Source organism: Miniopterus schreibersii, assembly GCF_964146895.1.
Source record: "Miniopterus schreibersii genome assembly, chromosome: 14".
NCBI lineage: Eukaryota > Metazoa > Chordata > Mammalia > Chiroptera > Miniopteridae > Miniopterus > Miniopterus schreibersii.
The window spans coordinates 30,929,559-30,956,630 of record NC_138114.1 but is presented as its reverse complement, the minus strand read 5'-3'; the positions used below and the strand labels follow the sequence as shown (position 1 = coordinate 30,956,630).

Here is a 27,072-nt window from a genome sequence, read left to right as displayed (position 1 = left end):
GCTGCCTCCTGCATGCCCTCTGCTGGGGATCGAGCCCGCAACCCCGGGCATGTGCCCCGACCAGGAATTGAACCACTATCTCCTGGACCCTAGGTCAACGCTCAATCACGGAGCCATGCCGTCCGGCCCCCTTCCCCTCTTTCTTCCTTCCTTGTACATGTTTATGTATTTTAGTACCCATGGTGCAATTGTTCAATTATATCTTTCTTCTAAATTTCTATTATACAAAAACTATTATCATAGGAAAGGACCCCACATCCTGCCCTCTTTTGCACCCTTTTCCATGTTGTAAGCTAGTGTCTCTTCCCTGATTAATTCTTTCTCAGTGTCTCCGTGTCTTAAGTAAATCTTGGTTCATATGATTTGAGCTGCAAATCTATGGAGCAGCAGCACCCACTGCCCCAAAGGGTTTTGAACTTCATGCGGCTTCTCTATGGAAAAGGCCTCTTTAATTTAGTGGGAATCTACTAGTTAGTCTTTTGTTCAGGGTGCTAAAAGCATGAGTATTTAATTAGACATGTCATCCTCATAAATCACTACTTGCCAAAGGAGGGTAATCATTTCCACAAGTGGCCGACAGCGATAATTAATTTACTTCAGTACTGTGTGTGCACTTTCCAGGGGGTGACATAACTGAGAAAATAAAGTCAAAATTAAGAGGAGAATGTACAGTGGCTTTTTTAAAAAAGAGTTTACAGTGCTATTACCATGCCTGTCAGTAAGGCTTAGGGTGTGGTAAAGATAATGCCAAACTCTCAGTGATTTAGAATAGTCAAGATTTAGTTTTTCACACTTGCCCTTTGTGGATTAGCTGGAGCTTTTTCTCATGAACCCAAACTAGCAGATCCTCTGTCTAAATGATGCTCCCGTGGCTGCCCCTGCAGGCTAAGAGAGAGTGATGATGTCCCACACTGGCTCCTAAATGCCTCTTCCCAGAAACATTACATGTCTGCTCAGTTTTATCAGTGGAATAGAGTCACATGCTTGAGTTCAAGGAGGTAAGGAAGTGTCACTTTACCACGTGCCTGGAAAAGGGGAGACTTGGAGTATTGGTGTATATCCTGAATAACTACCGCTTTTCTCAGCCCCACTTAAGAATGTGCCCAAATTAATCCTCATAACTGTCTCTGGAGTATGATTACCATCATGTGGTGTCATCATTCACATTTCGGCTGATGGAGAACCTTAATCTTACATGCAGAGTATTCGAGTAAGGCTAATGATTTCAGGGAATCACTCCCTCTCTCAATCTTTTTCATTCCCCTGCTTCTCTGACGGTGATGCTCATTTATTTATTTATTTTATTTTTAAAAAAATATATCTTTATTGATTTCAGAGAGAGGAAGGGAGAGGGGAGAGAGAGGTGAAACATCAATGATGAGAGAGTCATTGATCGAGCCTATAACCCGGGCATGTGCACTGGCTGGGAGTCGAACCCCGATCTCCTGGATGCTAGGTCGACGCTCAACCGCTGAGCCACCCCCGGCCAGGCAGCGATGCTCATTTAGTGACATTTATCTCCTGTATATAATTTTCTTTTAAAAAGTAAATACTAAATTTCTAGATGGTTAGAATGTGCACTAGTTTGATTTAATTTTCAAGCTCTAAGCCACTATGTAAAAAGGTATTTAAATGTCTGTTTTTGCTGTTACTACTGCTGATAATAATAATATAAAAAAACAACCTCTGTCTTCTCTGTTTTGCATTTTACCATTCAGTGCCACCTTTCACAGTATTTTGTTCCCATTAAAAGATAGTTACTGATTATAATAAACATGGGTTTTTGTATATTGTCCATTTCAATATATTTCACATTTTATTTTTGTGATAATATAATGCTTTATGGACATTAAAATAAAACTCAAAAGTTATCATATGTGTGGCATAGGTATTCCAGGTGGAACACATGGTAATATATTATCGGGTTCCTAAAATTAGGGTTTAGTTAGGCATTTTATATCCATTTACAGAAACAAATGGAAAATTACAGTTTTCTTACCTGTCATTAAATTCAGGTCACGGGAGGTTCTTTGCCAATTGCTTCCCCAAACCCAAATGCTCTCGCTTTTTCTACATGTTATTTGCTCTTCACCCCAACAGGGTAAAATGTTTCTAGTTTTCCACATGCTCTCTCCTGGAGCAGTAACATGTGTCATTACTTCAGATTAAGTGTACTTTTCACTTTCCTATTTGTCAATCGTATTTTCTTTCATTATTCAAAGATCTTTTTCCTTCTACCATCTCCAAAGAAGTCCTACTTGAGACTATCATTGCAACAGATGTGTTAACACATATATATTCTTGTTTAGTGTAACTGGCCTTAACAAAATACTATTTATAGGTTTTTGTGGGGTTTAAAGTTCATTATCCAAAACCCTTTATTCTAAATAAACTAAATCTACTTCTTTTATAATCCCCCAGAACACATCGCCTGTTATCTCTCCTTGACCTCCTCCATGAAAAATAAATATCTTTTAACTCAGATTACAAAATTGTGCTTTTTAAGGCTTTTACAGATAAGCCACAAATTAGCACATTCCCAAGGCCTGAAAAAAATCTGTCTAAGATGATAATACCACAAATAAGCAATAACTCTAATTATCCTATGTGAGTAAATTAATTGATATGAAAATACTTTGATAAATAAAAATCAATACGGAAAATGCAAATTACTGCTCTTGGTAATAAAAGTAAGATATAGGATTTATTGAACAATATTTATTTGAAGACTATTTTGAAAATTGTTTATACCAAAATCAATGTGGATTTTATGGCACAATAAAAGTAAAAGGCAGTCAGTACATTTTATAAATTATATTATTTCTCCAAACAATTTCAGTGAATAGATTTATATTTCTTTCACCAGGGTTCAGATAAATTCCAACTTCTAACATTGGACAATAGTTCTTTTATTTCTTTATGCACCGAGGGGAGTAAATCAAATGTAAAATATAGCCAAAGATAATTTTTGGAAAAGAAAGACATCTCTTGGCAAGAATCTAACCTGGAATTTTCTTATTAATAAGTGAGCAGTGTGTTTGGGGGCTGGATTATGTTGTGCAGGCTTTCCCATTGGACTAATGCCCAGTTTGAATATTCTTTTCCTGAATACATAAACAGATGTGCACAAATTCTTTTTTTGCCTTTTTTTTTTTTTTTTTTTTACTCAGAAGCTTTCAGAAGAAAATTCCCCAAATAAAATATTGAATGTAGAGTAATTGAGGCAGGATACTAAGAAAGCTAGGAACATCCCTTGGCAAGTAGAATGGGGAAACTGAGGCAGATGGCTGCTTCAAACTACCCACCCAGCACCCTCACTCACCTGTCCCCTTCTCCCTTGCAGGGCCACTCCCTTAAGCATTAAGACAATTACATTCTGACAATTACAAATAATCTTAGGAACAAAGCCTTGAGTCTTGACCACGGAGACAGAGTTTTGGTCAAACTGGAGATGACATCTGGGCTTCAGTTGTGTTTCAGCTTCAGGCCCAGAAAAGCAGCAAAACCAGAGGAAGCAACCCAGTGGCTGACATCAGGACCAGACACAATGACTAATTACCTCCTACCCTAGCTCCCGCCAATTAGTAGAAACTATAACCCTGAAAGGACACACCTGGAAAGCTGATGAATATTCTATTGAGATCCTCCTCTGAGACCTCCCCTAAAATTCCTGCCTTAGAAAATGGGTAAAAACCCTTAAGGCTCGATTGCTCTCTCCAGCACGCTAGTGCCTTTTCCCCACTTCTTTCCCAAGGTATGTATTTTTGTTTTTGTTTCCTTCAAGGGCCCTTCTTTTGCCTCAGTAACTTGTTTTTTGAGTCCATCCAGCTCTGTTGGCTCACTTCTTCTGCCTCTGTGATAAGTAAACTTCCTTTTGCACTAGAATTCTTGGCTCTGAATTCTTTCTTTTGCCAAACTCAGGAACAGAGGTTGCTGAACTGGGAGCCCATATTGCGACCTTACAAGATGATTTACAATATAAAATATGCCCCTTTGTTTTATTTTCACCTAACCTTAACCTCTACTGTATATTCCACATTGGTTTTGATTTAGTAAACATACAGCTGTGTTTAAGTGGAAAGAATTAGTAGCAACCCAAATGGTAGAGAATAGATGGCTTACTAGAGATTGTTTCCTAATATGAAATCAGTTCTACCATTGAATGATTAGTCAATAATATTTCTATTTTCAAGTTAGAAATTGTGCCGTGTGAGAAGAGACTTATCACCAAATCAGTTACTTTTCCACAGTGTTTCTATCATTTTGTCTGGCATTGGGTAGATAAAAGGTTTGGGCCATTAGATTGAAAGGCTTTTAATGACCTTTCTGAATCACTGGTAGTTGATATTTAAAATTATTAAAGTGTAATTATTTTTATCTTAATCATTCTCTGGCCCACCTCCATCTCCTAATTCCATGCAGTAATTATTATGTCCATGTAATAGTATATATATGCTGGGATATACTCTCAGAAAAATAAATTATTGGAGGCACATAATGTGACTATAAGGCAGACCTTTGGAAAGTGAATCTGTCCTGGCAAATTAGAGCCACCTGGAATCTCTATAGTTGGCCCTTTTGAATTGTATTCATCACTGGGAATGTCATTTCTGTGGTATCTTGGACCATTCCCATCTCCAGAAGTATGTGTCTTTAGCCTTACAATAATTGCCAATGTGTTTATGCATGGACTTTTTTTGTTGTTGTTCTTTTAGTAACATTGTGACTAGCTTTTGCCCTTCACAAAAAAAAAAAAAAAAAAATCTTTTTAAAACAAAAAAAGTTAAAGCTTTTGGCTTAAAATGTGAGCAATATATAGAAAAGATAAGAGAGTAGTCTGGAGACCACACAGCATGGTGGTGTTCAGTAGTTCATGTCAATTTTTTTTGCTTTTGAATATATTGAGACGTTGTGGAACTGAGTTTGGAAAAGTTGGTGGTTTGTGGGTTTGTGTATTGGCAGCTGACTTTTTTCAACCTCTTGGTGAAATGAAGTTATTTATAACTGCTTCTTTAGTGTATTCTCTTTTATGTGGAGTCCAACTTACAGTTTTCAAAGCAAAGTACAGTAAAAGTGATATAACTACGTTTAAATACTTTTTAGAAAAAAGAAAAACTTCTTTTTTCTAATTGGAAATATCCTATTTTGCCCTTTTGAGCTTTAACTTTTGATAATAAGTTCTAGTCCTGAAAAATTTTCTCATCTTGAACTAAGTCTCATCTTGAACTAAACCACATGTATACACACTTTAATTTCTCTACTAAATTTTCATAGGAAAAATAAAAGCAGTCCATGGATAATTCTAACTTTGAAGAATATGTTCCTATTCTGTTTTTAATATGTGATTACAGCCCTGGCCGGGTGGCTCAGTTGGTTGGCGTGCCATCCCGTACACCAAAAGGTTGCGGGTTTGATTCCCAGTCAGGGAGTGTACCTAGGTTGTGGGCTCGATTCCTGATCAGGGCTTGTACAGGAAACAACCACTCGATGTTTCTCTTTCTCTCCCTTCCTCTCTCTCTCAAATTAAGAAATATATCCTCAGGTGAAGATAAAAAAAATATGCAATTACATAGAAGACATCAAGGCAGTTATAAAAGTAGCAAAAATAATTTTGAATGAACTATAAAATAATTTCCTTAAAGCGATTTATTGTTCTAAAAATTCCTGAAGTTCAGCACTTATTTAGACTAAAAATTAAGTGTTGTTAGAGAGGGTGATGTTGTATACTTATATAATTTGCTTGAGTAGTTGATGCGATCACTAAGTAGATGCCCTGCTCCAAGAAGTTGGATCCAGAACTCTAGGGGAAGACTCTCATGCCCTTCAGAAGGAAGCTAAGTTTACTTACTTAGGAATTATTATTATAACCTTATGTGGGGGTCAAATACTGAGAAAGCAATGGTGTATATTGATACAGCCAAGCATGGGCTTTGGTGCTGGCATAGGGTAGATAGTAATAAAAGTCATATTATTATCATCATCATCATTACAATTGTTGGAGCGTAGTTATAAACACCGTGTTCCTAGAGTCAAGACTTCCTGAGTTTGAAGCCCAATTTTTTGTATTCACTAACTGTATGGCCTTTGACAAGTCACTTAAATGTTAATCATTCTCAGTGTTCTTACCTTTAAAACAGGGAGAATAACAAAAATACCTACCTCATCGGCTTGTGAGGCTTGTGATCACCGATGAAAAGCACTCAGCGCAGTACTTCACACTCATAAAATACTACAATAAGTACTCAGTAAATGTCAGATATTGTAAAAATAATCTGAATGATTATTTACATGAATTATGATTTCCTTCCCTCAATTTTTCCTTTTCTGGACCAGTTTCATGTCATTGTTGTCAGAGGAGAGGTTTGGTATGATTTCAGTCTTCTTAAATTTATTGAGATTTGTTTATGTCCCAACATATGGCCTGTCCTTGAGAACATCCATGTGCACTTGAGAAGACTGTGTAGTTTGTCATTTGGGGGTAGAAAGTCTTATAAATATCTACAAAGTTCATCTAATCTAATGTGGCATTTAAGGCCAATATTTCCTTGTTGACTTTCTGTCTGGATGTCTATCCTTTGATGTGAGTCGCATCTTAAAGTCCTTTACTATTATTGTATATTTGTCCATTTCTCCCTTTAGGTCTGTTAATAATTTATTTTTTCTCTTTAACTTTTAAGTTATAATTAAGTGTTTAATACCCTGTTCTAAAATAGACTTGCAGTTTTCTGCTTTTGCTTTTTTATCACTGTACTCGGTTTTTAAAAATGTTTTTATTGATTTTTAGAGATAGGAAGGGAGAGAGAGATAGGAACATTGATGAGAGAGAAACCTCGATTCGCTGCCTCCTGCACGACCCCCACTGGGATCCCTCAACTTGGACGTGTGCCCTGACCACGAATTGAACCGAGAGGACCTCTTGGTGCATGGTTCAACCACTTAGCCTCACCGGCCTGGTTGTACTCAGTTTTGTATCCTTTTGTCTCTTTGTTTCAGGTAGAAGAGCTCCTTTAAACATGTCTTTTATTATAGGTCCTGTGGTAAATTCCTTCTACTTTTGTTTGGGAAAGTCTTTATTTATCCTTCATATTTAAAGTATAATTTTGATGGATATATTATTCTTGGCTGATGATTTCTCTCTTTCAATTTTTTGAGTATATTATTCCACTCTCTCCTGGCTTGTGGGGTTTCTACTGAGAAACCTGCTGATAATCTAATAGGGTTTCGTTTGTGTTTTCTCTGGGTCTCTTCAGAATTCTCTCTTTATCATTAACTTTTGACAGTTTTAATACAGTGTGTTTCAGAGAGTGTTTTTTTGTGTTGAGATGATTAGGTGTTCTTTTAGCTTCTTGTATTTGAATGTTGAGCTCCTTTCCTAGGTTTGCAAAGTTCCCATCAATTACATATTATCTAATGGAGTGAGACTGTTTTTGCGATGATCTTTTTTTTTACACTCCTGGATCTCTCTCTTCTGCCCATTTCTAGATTTTTTTTCTTTGAGCTTGCTAATTCTCTCTTCCATCTTGGTCTGCTGTATTTCCAATGCTCTCTAATATATTATTCATCTCATCTATGTTCTTCAGTTCCAGTATTTCTGTTTGGCTCTCTTTTATAGCTTCAATCTCTTGGGTCAATTTCTCCTTTTGTTCATTAATTTCATTCCTGAGTTCACTGAACTGCCTTCCTGAGTTTTCTTGTATCTCACTGTGTTTCTTCCTAACTGCAACCTTGAATTCTCCACCACTTACATCATGGCCTTTTATGACTTTGAGTTTCATTTCTGGAGACTTCATTTTTCCCTGTGTTACAGTGTTACCTTGGTTATTCATGGTACTTGATTGTTTCTCTGCCTTTACATTTCAGGTGGTGAATTCATCTTCTGTTTAGGCACTGTTTTAAGTCTTAACATTTTAGCAGATTGACATTAGAGGCCTTTTTTTTGGTTTTCCATTAGATGGTGATATAACCTAAGTTTTTTTTCTTTTACTTGTGCTACTTGTGCCTCCACAGCCACAGCAGAGAGGGTGGTGGTAGTGCTGCTGCAGGCATGGGAACTGCCTAATACCTACCAGGGGGGAGGGTGTTCCCACCGTGTCCAGGCGGCTGTGGTCGGGGGTACCACCACTGTGGTGGAGGGATATGGAGGGTGCTGGGAACCTTGTTCGCCAGCCCTTGGTGCTGCCTCCTTTGTTACTAGTGGCCGCTGGTCCCACTGTGCTGTTTGACCACGTCCAGGCTCCTGCTGGAGGTAACACAGCGACGGGTGGGGGCAGGAGCTGACTTCCCCGGCTAGACGCTGCTTCTGCCACTTGCCCTCCAGCAAAGATGCTGCTTCTACCGCTCTTACCCTCTGCCAGGCCGTGGTTTGAGGGCTGTGGCCTGACTCCTTCACAGGCACTGCATTAGTTAGGGTTTTGGCGGGTGCCAAGCTGCATCTGTGGACACTGACCTTGTCCTTCCCCCTGTGCCACCTCCCTACTTGTCCCAGTACTCCCACCTTCAGATTCACCAGTGCGTGGATCTCTCAGGTGTGTCTGTGTGTTAAGCAGAGGAACCTTTGTTGAATTATAGTTGTTCAACTGGTTGTAAATTTAAGGAGAAAAAACAAAGGGATCTTCTCACTCCACCATGAAGCATAGTAGTATTTTAAGTGTTGACAGTAATAGAAGGATCTTCAAACTAATTTTTTTAGAATTTCAAAGTACCATTGAGATACACATTAATGTTTATTTTAATTTCTAACTTGAAAAAAAATGGGTAAACTTTTTACACTATTAGAGGACAATGAAAATTGTTAGTTTGAATGACTTGATATTTTTCCTAGTTAAGACTAATCTTAAAAAGGTGATCAGCATTGTCATTTATTGTCAGCAAATTAATGAATACTTTATGTTTCAAGTACATTGTTAAGTCACTTTTTCTAAATTAGTTTAGTCCCAGTAACTATATAAATGTAAAGTTTCCATTTGTATTACTAAAGAAACACTAATCAATAGAGTTTAATATTTTGAGGATCTGCTAATTAATGTCAAAAGGAAGTCAGTATGATTCACCTGTTACTTTTATAATGAATGTGTTAAACATACACAGTGCTGTGCTCAATACGGAATAGTACATTTGGACAGTAGAGGGTGCAATTGTACCTTTAGTTCTTTATTTTCGCCCTTAGAAATTAGTATTTAATAACTGAGAGAAAAATTCAAACAATGTAATGATTGCTAAAGCTGTCTACTATTTATGGAAGTGTATTTAAAATAAAATAAGCAATGTAAAGAAGTATAAATTTCACAACCACATTATGATTTTTAACCTTGTGCTTTTAAAAAGTGACAGATTTAAATCTCAATTAGAAAGCATTTTCTAAAAAATATTTTTAACTGAAAAAATAAGAACTATGATTTCTATATGTAGAAAGATATACATATCTCAGTGAGATATTTTCTTTGATATAGCTGAATTACTGTTAATCACATATATTTTTTTCCTCTTAGAAAATACCGCTTCTCAGGATATGCACAATGAAAATGCAACATGAAGCTCCTGTTTCTTTGGAGGAAAATATAGAAATAAGAACCACTAGAGATAAATGATGCAATGCCAAGAGGGTTTTTACATTCAAATCGTTATTAGCTCTTGGGTTTTATTAAAGATCCAAAACTTTCAGGCAGTTGCAAATTAGAAACTTCGATTTCCGTTTAGACCCAGAAGCAGAATTATATTTTTGAGGTGTAAAGATTCATTTATAGAGATTTGTGAGGCTTCTGTGTGCAGAGCTTTGAATCTTTATTTCCAAATTTGACTCTCTTCTATAGGTAGGCGTTTCTTTTTATTTTTTCATAGGAAAAGTTTTGGCTTAGGTTTTTGTAACTTTCACAAAAGTTACCTTTATCACAAAATTTATATTCAAGTGCAGTAAATTTGAAGAACTTAGGAAACCTTCTAGCTGACTTTTTGAAATTATAGAAAAAATATATCTGAGAAATATTCCTTCTTTTCATTAACAAACTATATACCCCATCTTTGATTTAATTGAACAATTATTTAGCATTTAGATTATGGCTAACACCCAAAGGTGAGCACTTCATGTTCAGTTTACTGTAAGTATTAAGTTTTTGATTGAAGGGCCTATTCTGATATTCTATAGAAAGAACAAAAGAAAAAACAAGAACAAGGAAAGGATATCTACTTTAGGGATGAAATAACTGAATTAAAAGTACTTTTGGAGACAAATCTGCCTTTTGAATGTTGTTTCAATCAGAACTTCTAAAGCTACTGTAAATGGGGCGATCAGGTCAGGCACAGGTATGCGTTGGTTAACAATCACTGTTATAACTTACGAGTACCTTATTTAAAATCATCTGCTTTCAAAATAATATGCAGTGACATGAATAGCTTTCAAAGAGATGTAGTAAGAAGGACTATTAACAGACCAACTCCAGAGAAAGCAGCCAGCTTTTTGAAGGAGTAGCTAGAACGTGTGAAGAAACCAAAGAAGTTGCAGAATTGCCGTTTCTGTAGAAGCTGTCAGTGCTCTATGAAAGAGCAGTGAACCTTGAAGACAACAGAGTATAAGCCTAAAAGTAAGAAACACTCTGAGATGATGGTGAGATAGAAGTTCATTAAAAGAGTTGATTGTCTAGGTGTAATCTGAAAAGGTGCATGAGTATCAAGAAATACTATTTCCTAGAAATATTTCAAGGTGACAGATTGAAAACACAGTTGTCAGGGATCTTAAACGAGGGACTTGCTGTCTATGTTGTCTTTTCTTAGGTTAAAGAAAAAAAATACATTTAAGAAAAAACTAAGCCTCTGATATATATGATTTATTACATATAGAAGAACATGCAGAATTCGAGAGCTAAAATATCAATTTTCCGAAAAATCACCCTAGCATATTTTTTAGGTTTCCCTTTGTATCCTGTTCCAGAGACATTCATTACCTGTATTCGCTTCTAAGCTGTATTTAACACATATTTCAGGCTAATTTTGGTCATAATATTTTAGTTTCGAAGGTTTTACCTAAGATGATTATTTGGAGTGATCAGATCCACATTTGAACTATTTGTCCAAGGGCAGCAGATACTACAGATATTTCCAAGAAAAACATAGAAAATCAGTGCTATTTAAAACCTGGTGGGACAAGTGACTTGCAGACTTTCTCGCCGAGACCTGGACAGCTGCTCAGGGGTAATCATACTGAGGTTTCTGACTTATGATGACTGTATTAATGAATGACACCCAAGTGAGGGGTGCATGCCCTGAAGCCCATTCCATTCTGCATCAAAGGGCATTATGTCAGTTTGTTGGTTGGATCTCTTGATGGAGAAAGGAGAGAAAGGGACATTTCTTTGGTCCGTTTATTGATAGTGATGTGTTGCGACACTAAATAAATACTTTTGAATTCATTTATCTAATCCTACTTTCATTCATTCAATGAACCTAACAAATTTTAGGGAGGGCCTATTTGTTCTAGGTTTTGATGGGCAAAATGGACATAGATGCTTGTTTTCTTGGTGTTTACAGTCTAATGGATAACAGCTATTTAGAAAATATCCTTGCAAATAATACCTAGTTATAACTCACGGTAAGTGCTCTTTCAGTGGAAAATATCATGGGCATGATTCAGAAGGATTTTCAGAAGGAGTGATATTTGAGGGAAGAACCGGAGAATGAGTTCATTGAGGTAATGACTCAAAAGATGGAAGGACGATGGTGGGGAAGTGATGGGTTTGGGATTGGAATATAGTGAGAGGGGTTAGGAGAGGGATCTTTAAAGACAGAAAGAGAATCACCAGGGGAAAGGCCTTGAAATATTAAAATCAAATTACTTGGTACCTGAAGATCTTAAAGGACTAAAAGATCAGTATAACACTTATATAATTAATAATTAATCAACTGCTCTCCTGACTTCGGTACCATTGTAATTTTCCCTTGAGCAGCAATCCTGTGACCTAGCTTAATTTAAAGAGAGGAAAAAATGTGCCCGGCTGGTGTGGCTCAGCAATTGAGTGTTGACCTAGGATCCAGGAGATCATGGTTTGATTCCCAGCCAGGGCACATGCCTGGGTTGCGGGCTCGATCCCCAGTGGGAGGCGTGCAAGAGGCAGCCGACCAATGACTCTGTCATCATTGATGTTTCTGTCTCTCTCTCTCCCTCTCCTTTCCTCTCTCTGAAATCAATAAAGACATATTTAAAAAATAAATAAAAAATGAAGAGAGGAAATGAGATTATAAGTTAAATGGCAATGTTAGTCCTTCCTGTAAGCACCAAATTTGTCATATGTTCATGGTTTTCTGTCATGTCATTGGCTGTGGTCACAGGCTGGGTAAATTGTGGTTTTGAAGGGGAGATACTGGTGGTTGGCAGTACTTTGGTGAGACCAGCACTATGTGTCCTTGTTCCTGATATTGTTGTGTATGTAAATACTGATAAGGAATTTCACAAAGGGGGTAGGTGCTTGTAGTTTGTAATGAATTGTTTTTAAGTGATTAAATGTTAGAAATACTCAGTTTCAACACTTAAGTATTAGATGAAAGTCTATTTGTTTAAATCAACTGTAAATACTTATTTTAGAGATTCATAATACACACTGGAAAATAAAAAGTGTTGAGAAATAATGCAGAAAGAGATCTATTTTATTAAACTTTTCTCAGTGTCTGCCAAACACTTTTGACCATGGAATTCTTTTTTGTTACACTGATCAGCATTTTATGAAACTAGTGTTTTTTAGTTCTCACTTTGATGAAACACAAATACACCACATACATTTGTGTTATATATATACTATATATACTATAATACTATGCATTGTAGTATATACTTTGGCTAAGAGCTCTGGGTTTCAAGTTACTGGGTTGCTGGCAAAGCTGTGTTTTGACCACAGAGTTTGGCTGTTGCACCAGCCATGACCATATGTTTTTTCTTGGTCATTTGTCTTTTCTCCATCAATTATCCCAGTTTCTCACACTGGGATATTTCATGATTCCAGAATATGAAAATCATATAATGTGTTAATGTCGATAATTTGCTTTGTAGATATATTAGTCATTCAAAGGGCATATACTTAGAATATTAAAACACAAAATTATTTTAAGAAAAATTAATGTAGTAAAAATATAAATGCCTTTTTAATGTATTTTGAAATACAACTTTACTGGTTTTTATTCTCTTGCCAAATTTGTACAGTACTCCATTAGAAAATGTTAAATAAACCGAGTTACCCTTTGGTATAGTCTAAAGTTTTTATACCTGAAAAATGTCAAATGGTCTAAGATAAACTATGTGATTTTAAGGAATGAAGCCAATATTACCATTTGAATCCTAAGAGAGCTTTACGCGAGGTTTAGGGTCTTACCCTTTGATTTCTATGAGTCGGAGACAAATTTTCTCTTTCTTGGTAATGATTATCTTTCATATTTTAAGGGCTTTTAAAGCCCTGTAATGTGAGAAACTTGAGCTGCTGTATCTAAAGAGAGAAAAAGTGAGCAAGATGGTTTATTCTATTTCCCCACTTAGATATTTGTGAAAAGGTGTAATACAAAGCATTTGGGAACCACCCATTTCGTGGGCCCACCTTTATTTTGACATAAATGAAAGTTTGTTGATTAGAAGCACGTGGTTTAAATTTCACACGTATGGTAATATGCATGCCTTGTGCAAGCGTGTGCACCCCCGCACACAAACACACCCCTTCATGTAGATCCCCATAGTAGCAACAGAAGTTCCACTTGGTTTGAATATAAGGAGAGGCATAAGAGAAATAATCAGACATTTCAAAGACCTTTTAATATATTTTGTTCTCTGCTGCAAATTAAAGCTTTCTGAATTGGCTTTAACAACTGTTAATTACTAGGAGATACGTGGTTGGATTTTCATGAGAACCGAATCAGGCTTCTATGTGCGGGAATAATGAAATGCCAAGTGAAGGAACAGTACAGCTTTAAGAACACGGTGCTGAGAACTGGGAGACTTGGGTTCTAAACTCGCCTCTGCCTTGGTCTTTAAGTTTTCTTAAATTTGAAATTAGGATGTTGCATTACATAATCTCCGTGGTCCATTCTGGCTCAAAATTGTGTGATATCCATTATGAGCAAAGAGTAAAGACACTTTTGCTTTTTTCCTCCCAGGAGGTGGGAAAGGGTAGAGTGTCAAACCGTGGCAAATGTTGTCAGTTCTTTACCACTCGGTTTTTGGGAGAGCCCGTGAGAGTAGCATAAGGTAAATCAAACAACGGGTTGTGTGTGGAGATGCTGTGACATTAGCCGAGTTTCAGTTCTGTTACTGCTGAGAGAATGTAACTTGCTGTGTACCGATAGAAGGTCCCACCAGCAGAAATTGCAAAATGAAAACAAGCAATTTTCGCAAAGTTCTCTATGTTCCTAACAGCAGCAGTTGCTTTTAATATTCCACAAATAAACATTTTGAAAATTTCTCTGTCATTTTTTTCTACTGAAAATTGGTATTAACATAGATGCTTTTCTAAGGGAGCTAGATGGTTAGAATTTTGGCTGGACTGTAATCTGTGGAAAACTTAGATGAATTTTCCATAACTCCCTAAATTAACTTTGATCTTTGAGGACAAACATTCTTACATAATGTAGTGACTCAAGACAGACACTGAATATTCTACCAAATACCAAAAAAGCCTAAAAGTTCTTCCTATTTTATTTATTTACATAGGGCATTAAAACCATATGGTACTTGATATATTGCTGTTTTTGGCAACTTATTTATTATATAGGTATTTGTATATGTCTTTTAAGTATCTGAACCACTAATATTTAAAGTATTCTTATCTACCAGATAAATCCCTGTACTTTGAAAAATGAATTTTAAAAAATCCAACCTCGACAAGGAAGAAATTATGGAATTTTTTCAAAAAATGTGTGTTGGGCAAAATGACTGATAATTTAAAGGTTAGTTTCAAATGCATAGCGATTATGTGCATCTCCTGGGCCTCAGCCTGAGGCTCTACCAGTGCTCCAAGGGTAATGCTTTCATAAACTTCAGGTACCATGTCTTGGCCCTAGAATAATATCCATTTGTTTTAATACCCCACTGCTTCATTTGCCTGTCATTAGAGATGGATTTCTGGATTTCCATCTCATGATTATTCTATAAAAGTCACAATATCAAGAGTTAATTCAATTGGAACTTAGGTGATATTTACTTGTCCATTAAGTTAATGAGCATGAGGATCTCTGTGTATTTCCCTGTCTAACCTTTTTGCCTGCAACTTCCCCTCTCCTCCAAGTCTCTGACATTCTCACAGTGTAAATGTCTCCCTATATTTCTCTTGCCCAATTCATTCATTTTACTTACTGATAAAAATCCAGTTTACTCAATATTCCATTTTATTGTTTCTGATATCCTCAGTACTTTCCCACTTTCCTAATTTTGGTAAGTTCACAGGCAAAATGCAGTTTTATTTTTCACTTTCAATTTTGATTACAAAACATATAGGGGAAAAATGGTAAGTTATTTCATCTGTTAAAAGCTATTTGATATAAAAGCAACAACAAAAAATAATTGACTCCAGAGCTATTCTCCCATAAGCCACATGATATCAAATCCACTTTCAGAAGCAAAATTACTTTTGCAAATGTTTTTGAATATTTTGTGGCAAATACTGATGCATTAACTTAAGAAATAATGTGTTTAATATACCAGAAGATTCACCGAAATGGAACTGAGAAACTGTAGCTTATTTATCCGATTCACAGATATTATGATGTTCATACTCATGTATATATTCTCTGGGCTTAAACTACAGTAAAATAATATTTTGTGGGAAAAAGCATCTTAAATTCCATTTTATGCATTTAAAATGTTTCCAATTATAAAATAATACAGAAAACCTAATATTTTTCTTCTTAGAAATCTTATTTCTTCTGATCTTTGGAAATGGGAAGCTTACTAACAGTACAAAGGAATGTTATTTTTGTTAGCTGGTGCATGGATTTTTTGGGGGGCACTAGTTTAGGCTGAGGCCCAACAGTAACTTACCATTATTCTCAGCTGTGGTCTATAAGAATTCATTTCAACTAATATTAAGCATGACACTAATTTGGTATTAAACTCTAAGCACATTAGCAATTATGGTACAATGCACTATTACTTTCCAAGTCTCTGCAGTAAGTTTTTCATCATTAAGGGTTTATGTTTTTTTTTTCCTTCTTTTTATGCAGAACGTATAATTCTCAGTAGTATGACTTCAAAACAGCCCAACCATTAGAATTTTTATTTATATCCATTTAAATATATATTCCAGATGGCTGAATCTACCTGCAAAACACAATCATAGAATAATATAATTCTATAAGAGATAACCAAATAGGTGTTTGAAATGCTGTGCTTAATCCATAGGAAGCCCATGTGTCTAAATTCCAGATTTCTGTAACAATGAACCAAAACAGAGCCTTGAATCCTTGTCTGACTCATCCAAGTGTAATTAAAATTCTGTTGTCAGATTTGTTCCCCTTTACAGTCCAAAGACAATTTCTGTGGTGTATTATTAGGCTGTGGAATAGGATGATTGCTTTCCTCCAACATATTTACACAAACAAATGCATAAATGCATTTGTAATGCGCCTAAAATAATGGGTATTATTGTTATATATATTCCTTTTGGTGTTAATTTTCTATCAGTAACTTTGAAAGCAAAATTTGAAAATATTTATAAAATAGAGAGGCTCGGCAATCCTGAATTAATTAGGGTGACCAACTGTCCTGGTTTGTCCAGGGCCAAGGGGTCCCTAGGACTTCAGTTTTAAAACCAGGACAGTCCCAAGCAATTTTAGTATTAAAACCAGGACAACCTCAGGCTAATGGGTACAGATGATCATCCTAAACCAAGATGAAATGGTACTGGAGTGAAGACAGTTTTAGGAGAAGGAACTTGTAAAAAAATTTCAGGATTTTCCAAATTTCTCCTCTTTCTACTTCCTCAGCCCCATGTCACTGTCAGGCTAATTAATGTTAAGGACATTCATCTTTCTGAATCCAGAATGAAGACAAGAGCAACAGTTGGGATTCCTGCAAAAGGCAATGCAGGGAGGGGTTAAGGGACTGAGCTCTGCATCTAATAGTCTGGATTCAAATCCAGGCTTTACTGTTTATTAGGTGAGTGATTTTGTGCCTCTGTTTTCTCAAATATGAATGGAAATAATAATGTCCAATTTGTAGGGTTACATGACAGCGCCTGCCATGCATTAAGAGTTCAATGACATTAGTTATTTTTATTGTGATCTTGATTAGGATTAGCAATTTAGAGCAAGCCTGTATGTCTACCGATAACAGTAACTTCCATATCTAGATACTTGGGGGTACTTGTTACTGCTACCAATTTAATATAAAGGGTGTCTTCCAATGCCCCAAAAGCTTAGCTATGGTTTTTGTTTGCGTGCTTCTTGCAGTTCAAGATATGTACATGAAATGGCAGAAGAAAATTTCAAACTTAGGACTGTTCCAAGAAATGTTCCGTTAGTGGAAGGGACAACTTGATTACAAAATTTTCACAGTTCATTTGGGGCAAATTATATTTTTAGTGGCGGATATAAACTGTACAAATTTAATTTTTTTAATAGCTAGTATCATGATAAAACTGCATTATTGAATATTATATTAGACAATTCTGAGATTTTATTAAGGAAAGAGTGATAATACTTATTTTCATTCACGAGGGTTGGGTGCAAAATTGAAGGGCATCCACATGCCACAAGTTGGTCTGGCTACTTACTGGTAGAACTTTGCTTCTATTACAGTTATGACAAGGAGAGACTGCTGAAAAGTTAGGTCGTGAGTTGACTATGAAATTCTAGAGTATTAACTCGGTTCCTTCAAAATTGCATTGTTCTCTGTTTTAACATCTAACATCAAGACGTCATCTCAGATGGGTATTGGGAGAGCTCAGTATATGTTATTTCACTCCACTTTATTCCAGATCTGAAAGTAGACTTATTCCTGATCTTTGATCTTAAAATTTAGCCAATTAAGTTTACTATGAGACACATAATAAAATTTGTCTGTTGAAATTTAACTGCAGGACATTGATATATGCTAGGAATAAATTTTTACATCAAATTTATTCCTAGCATTTACCAAGTACAATGCAAAAGATGTTTAAGAAAATAATGGAATCACTCAGAAGGTTGAGATAGAAAATCAGGTCTATCAAGACTTAAACAACCTTTCAAGATCATCATAGAAAAACTAACTTAAAATATTTATTTTGACTTCAAGAACAGACAAGAATAGCCTAGATTTCTGGATTTTGCCTATACAATTATAAAGTATTTAAGGGAAAATTAAATTATTTTTCATAATATAGGCTAATATAATTCTTATAAATGAATACATTTTTATACCTTGAACATCTTTTATTTTATTTTATTTTAAAAAAATATATCTTTATTGAATTCAGAGAGAGAAAGAGAGATAGAAACATCAATGATGAGAGAGTCATTGATCAGCTGCCTCCTGCACGCCCCCCACTGGGGATCGAGCCCGCAATCCGGGCATGTGCCCTGACTGGGAATCGAACCTCCATCGCCTGGATCCTAGGTCGATGATGCTCAACCGCTGAACCACGCCCGGCGGACAACCTTGAACATCTTTTAAAGTATAAGTCAACTGCAATGGTCATTTTGCTTTCTTTGCATTTATTACAATAGATTTCTGAATTTCAATATGGGATTCATCATGGAATATATTTTGTATAACAAGACTTCCATTTAAAATGAAAATGCCACATAGGATATATCCTATGGTTGTGTGTAGATATGATAGTTTAAATAGTGCAAACAATTTATATAATTTAGTGTAAAAAAACCAAACCACCCTCACTTTTGTTCAGAAATACCTATTTTTTGGTTGAAGTACAATTGTTTATTTTGAGGAAAAAATGCTTTTATTTCTATTTTAATTTGTACATGTAGACCGACCTTCTACTTTGTGTAGCTCAAAGACATTAAGTAACCCAACTTAAGCCTCAAATGAACCTTACAATAGAACCCTGCTTAGGAGTTATCTAATGATATTCCTTCTATATTGCTTCTGATATATTTTTAGACATAAACTCTTGGCCTCATGGACTCCTATAATAGATTGATAGGAATAGTCATTTAGTTTTAAACATTTTCCCATGGAATCAAAGAATTCCGTAGGTTAGAAAGATAAGAATTTGGCCTTTTGCCCAGGAGAAAGAAAATATCACAGAAGCTCTTTTAGAATAGTGTCAGTTACACAAAGCTATAGTACTTCTTCTTGGTTTAGTTTTAATTAACAACAATTCAGAACTATTATTTCCTGCGATCAGTATTGGTAAGTTATTCATGTTTTGTGCATTACAGATGAAAATGTTTTGGGAACTAACCACTTTATAGATTACACGTTCATGTTGGAAAGCAGAAAAAGTAAGTGTCTTATGTCATCTCTACTAAGAATTAGATCATAATCTGTGTGGAGGAATGTTTAGGATCACACAGCCTTTGTCATTGACACCTCTTTAAGCCACTTGAAATCACAGAGCTTGCTAACTTGCTGTGGGCTAGTCCCTCCCTCCCTCCCTCCCTCCCTCCCTCCCTCCCTCCCTCCCTCCCTCCCTCCCTCCCTCCCTCCCTCCCTCCCTCCCTCTTTTTTTAGCTCAGAAAAAGTTGTGTATCCAAAAGTAAAAGTACGCAAGTTTTTTCTTTTTTGATACTAATATATGTGTCCTTGGCTAATTCGGAGTCCAGCGAATAGTTCCAGATTGCAGTGCAGTTTTGAACTATTATTGATCTGCTTTGGTTTAGTGTGAAGTAATGGGCAGACAGAGCTTTGAGGTTTTTATCATTCAGTGCCCCAAACAGTAATTAGAGGGCTGTTGATAAAGATGCTATGAAATTGGATGAGCTGGTGAAGATTTAGATAAATATTAGAAATTTAAGTAAGTATTAAGTAAATATTTGACGATTCTAAACATGCGTTCCAATGATGTCAGAATTCCTCTTGAACAGAAAGGATGCTACTTAATTGTCATCATTTTAGGAAATACTGAGTGGACAGGGACGGGGTGAGGGTGGCCAGAGGCCGGTGGTATAGGCCCCTTCTCTGTGATTCCCCCCCTTTTTCAGAGCATGCGTCTTGCTCTTCAAGTGCAAGGGTACAGACCTAACAGCTTGGTTGTCGACAGGGAGGTCATATTTTTAAAGGCTTGGTTCAATTTTAGGATGAACTTTTTGGACATCAGCAATTATTTTTTTTCTCACCCCCCCACCCTCCCCCACCCTAAAGAGAGTTCATTATCCTGAGTTTGGAAAAGGGGGAAAAGGGGAGTAATTAGCAGGAACGGGCAGAGTGGCAACGCTTAGGGGGAAAGTGTCAGAAGCCCCCCTCCCCTCCCTTTCTCCCCCCCTCCCCCAAAGGCGCCTGGATGTTAGGGGGAATCCCCCCCAGGCACCGAGTGGCTCGTCTGAGAGGCAAGTTTCTTTTCAAGCTTTAGCCACCTGTGTGCTGCGCTCCCGGTGGAAGAGGTGACTCGGGAAAAGGGAGAGTCCAGACCCAGGGCTCGGGAGCCCTTCTCGGGGAGGCTGCGGGTTAAAATACCCCCAGAAGTCAGAGCTTCTGAGATGCGGAGGCCGCTCCGCCCGGGCACGTTCCCGGGGTTGGAGCCCGCCGTCCTCAAGGCTGGCTCGCCCTGGAGCCGGCCGACACCTCCGCAGTTTGCCAGGGGTCCTTCCTTTCCATCATTTCCCCTCTCACCTCCCCGCCCCCAAAGTGGCCCCCCCGCCGCGCTCCGCCCGCACAGCCCGCGCGCCCCGGAGGGTTATCGGGCTCCCCACGCGCACCGCCGCTTCCTCCGACTCCAGCCCGGCGCCCGGGCAGCCCCGCCGCGGCCCGGGAGCCCCCTCCGAGCCCCCTTCTCCCGCTCCCCGCCCCCGCGCCGCGGGCTCCGCGCCCCGCCCGCCCCCCGCGGGCCCCCGGCGCAGGTTTAATCCCGGGGCGGACCTGCCGCTGGGCTCGTCCCCGCGCTCAGCCTCGCCGCCGGCCCCAAGAAGTGGAATCTGCCCCGAAACTCGGCGGCTGGAGCCCGCGGACTGGGCATGCTCAGAAGCCAGGGCTGGCTTCGGTCTCAAGTAGGAAGCTTTCGCACTCGGGAGGCAGCGGCGACTTTGGGGAAAGTTGATCCGAGAGGGGAGGACGCCCCCAGGCGCGCAGCGGCGTCGGGCGGGAGCCCCCGGCAGCCGGAGGAGCATGGGCACCCTGCGGGATTTACAGTACGCGCTCCAGGAGAAGATCGAGGAGCTGAGGCAGCGGGATGCTCTCATCGACGAGCTGGAGCTGGAGTTGGATCAGAAGGACGAACTGATCCAGAAGCTTCAGAACGAGCTGGACAAGTACCGCTCGGTGATCCGGCCGGCCACCCAGCAGGCGCAGAAGCAGAGCGCCGGCACCTTGCAGGGCGAGCCGCGCACCAAGCGCCAGGCGATCTCCGCGGAGCCCACCGCCTTCGACATCCAGGATCTCAGCCATGTGACCCTGCCCTTCTACCCCAAGAGCCCGCAGTAAGCAGGGGTTACGCGCCGGCCATGTGGCGCCCGGTCGGTGGGGAGCCGCGGGTCCCTGCGTTGTCTGTCCCCCCCGCCCCCCCCGCTGCCGTGTCTGCCCTCCCTCAGAAATGTCTCATTTTAAGGGGGCACCACTTGCGGGGCTCTGCACGTTTCCAGAGCCAGGCTCGCCGCACCTACGTTTGCCTTCGTGTCTTTGTCAGATGTCAGGCTGTTTTTTTGTGTTTTTTTTTTAATATGTGCATATGCGTTCGTGTGTGCCACCTACTGTACCTAGAGTTCGAATGCGCCCCAGGTGTGTGTCCGGCTGTGTGTATGCGAGCGAGTGTGAGAAGCCCGAGAAAAATCCCATCTCCCAAATGCCTTGGCGGAGCTGCCCAGCCGGAAAATCCTAAATGCAGGCTCATCAGACTCGAAATGCGTCTGCTATCACCCTTACTTTCCGTGCTTTTGTGGCTCTCCCGGGTTTCTGTACCTGCTGGCCCTTTAGGCTGGTACCCCTGGAACCTGATGCTCTGTCATCATCAAAGTGCCAAAAATAAGCAAATGCGCATATAAAAGGGAAGATTTTTTTTTTTTTTTTTTGATTTACCGAATTGGATGACATTTGCAATCCACAAATGGAAGCCTAGTCAGTTGATTTCTTAAAAATCTCTTCACAACATCAGAGGGAGGAGAATATTGCTTATTTCCCTTAAGGAAACTGCATGCTGTTACTCAGGGGGCACCTGCTTCTCCCAAGAGGGTTGCGTGTTTCCAGGGTCAACTATAGGGAAGTAGGGCTACCTTTCTGCCGGTGGAGACACATGGTTTGCCTCACTCCTGGCTTCTGATGCAACCACTCCGGTGTTGCTGTAGCATTTCAGAGAACTGTGTAGTTTCGATGTCGGGGTGGGAAAATGGAATGAAAGTTGTTCTACACCACGCAACTCAGAGTTCGTCTGGAGAGTAAAGAGGCAAGAGCAAGGTTCATATAGAACGGGCACCCGAGTGAATGCTATTTGTAATTAATAGATAATGACATAGCTGATAAAATGAAGGATTTCGATCCTCTGTTCCTACCTACATCCCATTGGCTGGATGACGTGTTACATAATAATACAAGGTCCCTGGGAACCCTTCACTCCATAAACACAAGGAACTAATATAAGGAGAAAGAGCCAATACTTGATTACCTCCATTAGTATTGGCTGTATTTCGGGGAGTTCGAGAGTATGTGGTGATTATACTTTTGAGAACTTAGAGTTGTACCTATACTTGTTGGTTCCCATAGAGCATGCGCCGTTTCTCTCGCAGGTTTAGCTTAAACGAGGAGTTTTTATTTGAGAGAGTGAGGGAGAGACAGTAAGGATAAACATCTCTGAGGTTCTGACTTCACCCGGTTGCCTTAATAGTTCGGTGGACTTAGATCTGCCTTAGAAACCCGAATGGTCTGTATCCACTTCACCTTTCTCTGGCGAATTAGTTTACAGTCCCGACATCTTGCCTGTTTTAGCTCACCCAGGTACAGGGCCTTCTCTCCTGGGCCACGTTTGGCATAATGAAAAAATAGCTCAAAGGCAGCTCTCTGCATCTTTAAGCAATTCCCTAGGATCTCATTCTAGTATTTGCAGGACTTTGGAGTAACACAGAGCAAACTCCACTTTTATATAAGGACCATTTTAATAGGTTTTATGATGAAACATGATCAAGCTAGCTGATAATGGCAGTAAAGCGTTGTTTCAGATGGGATGTAAAGGAATGTAGGCAGTAAGGAGCGAGCTGAAGTTTTAGAAGTCTTTTAGTGCTTGGCATGAAGAACAACTTTTTTTTGTTTTTAAAGAACAGATTTTTTTTGTTTTTAAAGCCCATGGTGGAAAATGAAATGAGTGTGGCAGGTAATTCTGCTGTAATAAACATTTTATCTTTGGAACAATGTTGTGCATTCTGATATTTAATAACTTGTGCTTTAAAGAAGTAAGCTATGAAGGTATCACCATGATGATTTTGGTGATTCTGAAGGATTCTATTGAAGAAAATGATAGCATGTGCTCTAAGCTTAAATAATTTTGGAAAAACATCTGTTCTTTTTTCACACTTACATAAAGAAAGCGAGAATAAAATCAGCTTAAGTGGCAGAGTGTACCTCTCAAGAGGAAGGGAAGTGTATTGTATGCAAAATGATTACTGTTATGTCATTTGAATGATTGTGCAAGATAGCTCCACAAAGATATTAGGAACACTTGCCGAAGTGAAGAAGATGTGTTTGATTTTAAATTTATTTCACTCTAAATAATTTGATTATACAGACTTAACTGTTAGCAAGTGTTTGTTTTTATATTTCATCTTTAGTGAAACTCGAACTTAGTCATCTTTCTTAAACTTACACACAGATTATCCTGAGTTCAAGTTAAAACGAAACCTTTTAAATAGTATAAAATTGACTTTAACTTCATGTGCATGTTGGTTTTCTGTTCTCTTTCCATTAAATGTAGGTAACTGTTCTGCTCAATTATCTGATGAATATAAATATGTTTGTTTACTTTTTGCTTACTGAGGTTGCCTTCTGAGGATAATGTTTTTTATTTTTAAACTTCTGTTTTTAGTGTTTTTTGATCTCTAAAAAATAATGTAAAATGAAAATTAACTTATTTACTTAGATTGTCTTAACATTTTTGGTTTAAAGTTTCCCCATTAAAGTGGGAATTGGAGGGAAGGCGTGGTCAGATCCCAGCAGACAGTCAGGGCCCTCCTGCTGCACCTGTGAGGTGGGGAGAGTGCTTTTTTTGTCTCCTTCTGGCCTGTTTAGAAACAGCCCTTAAGCCCTTTTTCTGTTATGCATTTGAAGCAAAGAACTGATGTAGCAAATTGGAATCCAAATTCCGCTGCTACCAAATAATGACTTGAGAGTTAAAACTATTAGTCTATATATTTTGAAGAAAATTGAGCAAGTAAAGTCTTAAAGATGAGAAAAATATCTATTTTGTGAGGTCAGACAGATCAAATTTGTATTATTATGGGCTTTTAAAGCAATTTTATTTTGTAATATTTCATTCCTGAAAATTAAGTCTGTAATAGCACATTCAGTATCTGCTGTCATGATCCAAACCTCTTACCCATGGTAAACATTCTCCAGCCCTTTCTGTTTTGCTGTTGCAGGGTTCCGTGTCACTTAGTTGGGCTACGTAGACTTGAGTTCCTATCAAAAGTGGTGTCTCTGTATTCTTGTTAAGCTGTTGCTTTTCACCCCAGAGGTAGGTGCATTTCATAGAATGATGATGTTTTGTTATATTTCACTTTTCGATTGTGAAGTACTTTGGAAGAACTGAGGATAAAAAGAAATATTTTCTTATTTTTCAGGAGGCAATAATTTTAAGATTTTATATGAACTTTTAAACCTTCACACTAGTTCATCTCAAGGGAAATGGAATCTTCCTACAGGCTGTATGTTAAATTCTGTAGGAAGTTGAGAGAATTTAACACTTTAGTGTAATCAAAGATGGTATAATATTAAAACAGATTTCTTCAAAGGTAGTGATTAAATTTCAAGTGTGCCCTACAGCTCAGTTCAGTACTTTGGTGGTATGTCTTCCATGTGCAAGCTGTCGTCAGGCATTGGATGTGAGAGATATATAGATCCTACCATCAGGGAGTTAACAAAGAGTTAACAATGCTGCACAAGTAAATATTCTAGAAAGTAGAGTAAGGCAAGTCACAGAGGAGATACTTAACACAGCAAATATAATTGAGCCCATTTAATTTTATGATATCAGAAACTCTTGTGGAAATGGAGATATTTAAAGTAAATATGTATTTGGAGGATGGCCACGATTTAGTGGAGATGGGGTTAGAGGGGTGGGGTGGGGATTGGGAGGGCCATCAGCCAAATGGGATAGACAGCAAAAGAGAGCAGAGCGTACATCGGGGGGAGTAACAGCAACTGGTGGCTGTTCCAGAACATCATAGTGGGAAATGAGAGAAAGCTCGTTTAGGCCAGAGAGAAGGAGAATCTTAGTTTCTGCTTTATAAAGTAGGTAGGAGGGCATTTCTGCTTGTGTTTAGAATAATCACGATGCATGTGTGTTTTACCAGAGGACTAATTGTTACCCATTAGTAAAGCTCTGAATCTCCTATTGTCAGTCTAATCCAGTCCTGATAATAGCCTTAACTATTCCAGCTGGGTAAAAGTGTTTAATTTAACCAATCAGCAGATGATTAAAACTCTTAAAGAAACCCCGGTCCACTCTTAATAGAAAACAAGTTCCTTCTTCCACTCACTTCAAACTGCTCCCATTGAAAATAATCTAATTTTATGCCACAGGCTATCATTGCAGATTCCTCACATACCTGGGCAAATGGGACACGAGAACTGGACCTGAAGTTGGTGTTTGAAATTCATCTTTCTTCTTGTGGAAGAGTTAAATTCCTACTTAACGTTATTCTAATAGACTTCCCTATTTGTTAGTTTGACGTTACAGTCTATGCAGTAATTTGAAGTTGTAGAGGCTTTTATAAAAAATGTATGAGAACAGGTTGCTAAAACCCTATGTAGGAAGCACAGTCAAGTTGTGCGCCCCTCCAAGGGGGCTTGTAATGAAAATACTGACGAGCCCTGAAAGAGAGCCGCTCTAGAGACTGCCTGAGAATACAAATGGCCAACTTCCTTGCTCGACTGGGCCACATTTCCAAGCTACCGCGAACTCCTCATTTCACTGAAGAGTTGGGTTTGGATTCGTAACGGGAAAGGGTGGGAGGAGGCAGAGGATGTTTCTGTTGTTGCTGTTTGCAGGTTATAAGGCATATGGAAACATTTTTTTCCCCTGTCTGCCTAGCAATGGAGGGTCTCCATGGTATCCTAGCAACCAGTTTGAACACTGGGCTGCTGCTCTTTCTGGCATCTCTACCATAGGTACTGATGCCCACCCCGGGGAGCCAGACCTGCTGCTGGCACTCAGACCCTCAGACCCGAGTCTTCCAAGCTCGGAGAACACCGGACAATATGATAAATAAGCACATGCTGCAGGCAGCGTTTAGCAGGCTCTCAGCAGCTTATTATGCAGTCACATCCGTGGCATTTTGAACCCTAGTCTCAATTGTTGAGCTGGCGCTGCTGGCCACCCCTTCCCCGACAGCACCTCTCTGCTTCCTCGCACCCAGCCTCCTGACAGCACTTCTTCCCTCTCACCGTCTTCTACAATGACTGCATTCCTCCGCATCTCCTGAAAATTTGTTTTCTGAGAAGTATGTGCAGCCTATTCGAACTCCCTAAGTGTAATTTTGTTCGGAAGAGCAGAGGAATGTTCTCCCTCCAAAACCGTCGTATAAATATAAACAATAGCACAGAAACTGTAGCTACACAAAACAGATGTTTAACCAAAGGTGGGACTAGTAGCATACTTCCAAAAGTGTCCTGTTTCTGAATGGATTGTATAATCATAGTCATTTATATGAAGGAAGCAGGAGAGTGGAGTGGGAAGAAGAGGTGTGTGTGTGGCGGGGGCAGGGCAGGAAAGGGCAAAGCCAGATGAGTATTGTTAAAGCTGTGCCACG

At 38.7% G+C, this 27,072-nt stretch overlaps 1 protein-coding gene across 3 annotated transcripts in view; it reads left to right on the top strand.

Moving 5' to 3' along the window:
* The window catches only part of PRKG1 (protein kinase cGMP-dependent 1), a 953,315-nt gene that overhangs the window by 48,808 nt on the left and 877,435 nt on the right, over positions 1-27,072 (top strand). The window contains exon 1 of one of the 3 annotated variants that reach the window (XM_081157645.1): positions 21,081-21,540. The exons of 1 other annotated variant lie outside the window; for it this stretch is intronic. In XM_081157645.1, the coding sequence (XP_081013771.1) occupies positions 21,230-21,540 (311 nt within the window). In that variant the 5' untranslated portion in view covers positions 21,081-21,229. Of the gene's footprint in view, positions 1-21,080; positions 21,541-27,072 lie in introns of those variants that run through there. One more of the 3 variants, XM_081157646.1, reaches the window with a different exon arrangement.